Source organism: Berghia stephanieae, chromosome 7 (genome assembly GCF_034508935.2).
Source record: "Berghia stephanieae isolate SIO BIC M18660-M18661 chromosome 7, UCSD_Bste_1.3, whole genome shotgun sequence".
Taxonomy (NCBI): Eukaryota; Metazoa; Mollusca; class Gastropoda; order Nudibranchia; family Aeolidiidae; genus Berghia; species Berghia stephanieae.
The window spans coordinates 65434038-65439119 of record NC_088366.1 but is presented as its reverse complement, the minus strand read 5'-3'; the positions used below and the strand labels follow the sequence as shown (position 1 = coordinate 65439119).

The window sequence follows — 5082 nt, the reverse complement described above, 5'->3', positions numbered from 1 at the left end:
GTCGTGAGGCCCATGGATCCAAAGTTTATCCCAGTATCTATAACACTGATATGAACCGGACAAGAGCAATTGCTTGCTACCAATTAGATAGGACGCTAGTCTATTGCAAATTACTTTCCACCAGATCGATTAGCACAGATCCTGCTACCTAATCACTGCTTGTTGGACAGGAGTGTCAGAGAAAAAAAAATCTCCACTCCACCCAGGATTGATCTTGATTTGCCTGTGAAGGGAGTGCTTGCTCTACCAACTTATCTGTTGTGTAGTAGAGATGACTAACGATAATTTTGTTGCCTCTGATCCAGAGACCTTTTGAGTTTTGTGCTCTTCGGCCTGATGCCGTGTAGTAAGTGGAGGGTTTTTGTCAGTCATTTCGTTTAACTGTTGAGAGAAGGGTTGTTTGTGGGGGGGGGGGGTTCGGTTTGTTTCTGGGTATCTAGCTATGAGTCTTGATGGTTGTTGCAGTTAAAAAACAGGTGATTGACTGTTCGAACGTTTCATTACATAATGGGGCATACAGGAGGTTGTTTTTTATTGAATCTGCAGTGCAACACGCAGTCGACAAATTTACGGGATCAACGAACAAGGACAGAATTCCCAAATCACGGCCAATTCAGTGGCCACTTTTCCAGCTGTTCCAGTGGGACTCCCAGGTAGTTTGTCGAATGCGTGTTGCACTGTATTTAGGTGTTGGTAAAGTAGGGCATGTGGAGATGATGTTGGTGTTTTAGGATGGAAAATTGCAGTGGTGGTCTTTACTTACTGATTTTCTTTTTGTTTTGTTTAGTATGTTATTAACTTTTTTTAAAGTGCCTGATAAGAATTATATCTCTGTATTTCCAGTTGCCCATAAACATTTTTTTAAACACATTTTTTGTGTGTGCGGCTATGTGGTCTTGTGGTATGACACTCGCTTTCGGAAGGTCCTGGGTTTGCGCCTCGCTCGGCGCATAGTTGAGTCCTTGGAAAAGACTCTTTACTCACATTCTCTGTCGGGAGGGGGGGGGGGGATTGTATTATCGCCTACAGACGTCATGTTTCGTTCTTTATGTTACATGTTGCTATTGATCAGGGACCCCGTTTGTAAAGCGCTTTGTGCACATTTAGTGGATATTGCTCTATATAAAAACTCATTAAAAAAAAAAAATATTATTCCTCCCCATCCAGCTGGTGCTGTTGCCTGTGTCTACGGGGCCAAAGCCATTGTGCGTGGCTTAGTCGCCAATCTCAGCCCTGCCGCTGACGTCATCGCCTTGTCCAAGATTGAAATCAAGATGGACGACGTTCCGGAAGGCCGCAGCATGACTTTCAAGTGGAGGGGCAAGCCTCTCTTCGTCAGGCACAGGACTGACGAGGAAATCGAGAAGGAAGCTGCTGTTGATATTTCAACGTTACGAGACCCTCAGACCGACGCTGACAGAGTACAGGATCCCAAGTTCTTGGTCATCGTTGGGGTCTGTACCCATTTAGGTGAGTTGTTGTCCTTCAGACTTCAGAGCCATTAGGCCAATGGAGCTGGAGTTTATCCTGGTTTCTTTTGCGTGAAATGGACAAAAGCAAATGATTGCTACCTTTTGGATAGGACGCTAATCTATCGCAAAGTACTTTCCACCAGATCTTATAGACCCTGGACAGGGGGGGGGGGGGGATACGAAAAAAAACCTCGACTGCACCCGGGATCGATCTCGGTCCCTTTGCGTGTGAAGCAAGTGCTCTACCAACTGAGCTATCGGGACTCCCTAGGTGAGTTGTGTAGTATCATTTAGTTTAATTCGTGGTTCTAAAAGTAAAATCTCTTTTTTTTGTTTCATATTTAATAAGAAATTTAAAGTAAGTAGGTAGATAAGGGGAAACTTTTGTTGTTTTCTCCATTTTAAAAAAAGTATTTCTCAACGGGACAGATGTCAGTGAATTTTGATTTTTATCTAATTTTCAAGTGCTAAACAAGTCGGTCGTTGAGAAATGTCGTGTGTATTTATGTATATTTATTTTTATCACTTTCAAAGGAAAAAAAGATAAAAAATTTGGAAGTCTCTACTGCAACAGAAACTATTGTCACATTTTCTTTATTATGAAAGGGACGTTATCCCGTTACTTTAATTTGAATGATTTATTTCACAAACCCGAATTCAAAGCAGGTCATAAATTCATTCAGGCTCAGCAACCTGCCTGATTTGGCTGTAATACTAAACACCTTTACATTATCAATGTTCCAACATCCTTGTGCACCCTCTAGCACATCATCTGGTAACAGCTCTTTAAAATTCAAATAAATTGAGTTTAGTTTGGTAGAATATTGTCGTAATTATAAACCAAATTTAATATATCTTTGGATGGCATTTTTTAAAATGAACCTTTTTTCTGGTCCCTTGTCATTAAAATGAGCGAGTAGATATTGCATTACAAGTTTAACTGAATGGACTTACTGACTTACTGTGTTTCCAAACAATCAATTTTATTTATATTTGTTCATCTTTCACTTCTGCCACAGGTTGCGTGCCAATTGCTGATGCTGGAGATTTTGGAGGCTATTACTGTCCCTGCCACGGCTCTCACTACGACGGATCAGGCAGAATTCGTAAAGGACCCGCCCCTCTTAACTTGGAAGTCCCATACTACGAGATGAATGATGGTCTTTTAGTAGTCGGGTGATGGGTTGTTTGTTTTGGTTTTTTTAAAAAATTGTAGTGAGGCTGATATTGTGATAAGAGTTACATGATGATGAATGGATGTGGTAAGAGATAGTTTGGAAGGGGGGGGGGGTGAGGAAGAGAGAAAGGGTTAGGTGTCGTTGACCTTTAAATTTTTATCCGATTTTCTCGAATAAACAAGTAGGTAGTTTAGAAATGCAGTGTATTTTTGTAATTGCTGCCTTGCATGCCAACCGGCTTAATTGGCAGCTCCGTATTTATTTATTATAGATAATATGTAGGGTTGTGTTAGAATCTGGATCTGTATGAAGCACTGAATTGGATTGGAGGAGGAATGCAGTTTAAATTATGATATCAGAATGGACAAATAAATGTGGGGTTTTTCTGCCATTGAAAACAACTGTATCTATTTGTGTTGTATTTTTCTGTAATAAAATTTATTATGACTTTTAATTTTTATTCAACATTGTTCAGTATAATTTGGATTAGGGGTGGGTGGGGGGCCTTGAACTTCGCTTGCGGTTTGGGGATGTCAACTCATGTTTAGCGGGTGGTTGGATGGGAGCATCACCCTTGAATCATATACCTATGATGTTCGCATGGGTGTACGATCCGATAGTGATGTCGTTTCTTCTTCTCTTTACTAGCCTATCCTGCTTCTTTGGTTTGTGATTGTATTTTTGACAGGGGATATTTTTTTTCTGTAAATCTTCTGCCTGTTTGTTCTTGGTTATTTATAATTTAGCTTATGATATCTTTAGGTTATGATTTTGATTTACATTTGTACTATTTTTGTTAGATTGCTTTTTTTGTTTCAGCTGTCTCTCATATAACCTCAATTGTGTTGGAAGAGACCTAAAGCAACAAACAAACAAAAAAAACAACTCATGTTTTCTTCTCTCTAACCCATGCATTTATTTTACCTTTCTATGTTCGCCTCTTTCTTTGTTATGGAATGACTCATTCTTCTTCAATAAATGAAGGGTACATACACGTCACTGATATTGATATGAACCCTGGTATCACTGAACACATTGAAAAATTGTGAAGTATATGGATATTAAATTGGCTGTGTGGTTTTACACTCGCCTTTGGATCAGAAGGTCTGGAGTTCGAGTCCCACTCTGAGCTGCGCACAGTTGAGCCCTTTGAAAATCACATTCTCTCACCTTATTCATGTGTAAAATGAGTATCTGGCCATTAACAGTGTTGTCTTAATAATGTTGTAATATTGCCTAACAGGCGTGTCTCGTCCAATGTGTTAGTGTTGCTATTTGCTAGGGACCCCTTGTAAAGCACACATTTCTGGGTGGGGTTCCTGATCTCCCATAGTGGGGACTTACTGTGTCTTCTATTCCCTGTATCTGTCTATCCTATTTTCTTCCTTTTTACTGGCGCTGATATAACCTAAATCTGTTGTCTGCGTCGTAAAACCCTTAAAAACAAAGCACACATTTAGTGGATATAGCGCTATATAAATGCTCAAGTAAATTGTCCCATTGGGCAACCTTTGTTGTGTTATGTTAGCACATATGATCACTAATCAGGAAGTCTGAGGTTCAATCCCTTGTCGAGAGGCAGACTGATTTTTTTCTTTCTTGCTTTGTCTGGACTATTTCATACACACTTTATGAGTTCTGATTGTCTGTAGTAAATCTTTGAACGTCTCAATGTAGCTCAGAGAGTAGGTTTTTAATTCAGAAAAGCGAGTGGAGCAGGCACTTATGTTGGGATCGTGGATAGCTCATACGGTAGAGTCACGCTCTCACCGGAGTTGTCGTACCAGTAAGGTCGCGGGTTCAAACCCCCATCACCGCCGCGAAAATTTTTTATTCTCTATTGTCTTCCGGCACTTTCCTACTCACTACATCTCAGAGAGTAGGTTGTACCATAAGTGGGATATATTTTAGAAAAAAATGAGTTAAAGACGACTTAGCATTAGATATAGGACTTCATATTTTGTGTCCCACTATGGGAGGTCAGGAACCTCACCCAGAAGAATGGAATTTGTAATTGTACATACCACAATCACCATGGACAGGCTATTTAGTTGCCCTCCAAGACTTGTAAGCTTTTGAGTGACTAGGTTGGACAGCACGAGAGCTGACATGGCGGCTCCATATTCTGTTCTACGTTATTTCACCATACTAAAAATTCTCTCATTCAATGTTTGATGAATGTCGGCAATCCCCAACATTATTGTGCGGCTATGTGGTCTTGTCTAAAGCTAAGACTTTTCAACTCAAATGTGAAGTCTGTCCTACTGTATGGATGTGAAACTTGGAACGCATCACAGGCATGTACAGTGGAACCTCCCGATTACGACACCTCCGAATAACGACATTGACCCGTGGTCCCGATTTTTTTCTATTTAAGATCAGTAAAAATAACCTCCAAATAACGACGCACTTTTTGATAAAACCTCCGAATA

General features: G+C 40.2%; 1 protein-coding gene across 1 annotated transcript in view; it reads left to right on the top strand.

Moving 5' to 3' along the window:
* Positions 1-3104, top strand: part of LOC144977665 (cytochrome b-c1 complex subunit Rieske, mitochondrial-like) — a 4025-nt gene extending 921 nt beyond the window's left edge. Inside the window, exons 3-4 of the mRNA XM_078923104.1 lie at positions 1168-1470; positions 2492-3104. Coding sequence (XP_078779230.1) covers positions 1168-1470; positions 2492-2652 — 464 coding nt within the window. The 3' untranslated portion in view covers positions 2653-3104. The remainder of the gene's footprint in view (positions 1-1167; positions 1471-2491) is intronic.
* The last annotated feature ends 1978 nt before the right edge of the window (positions 3105-5082 follow it).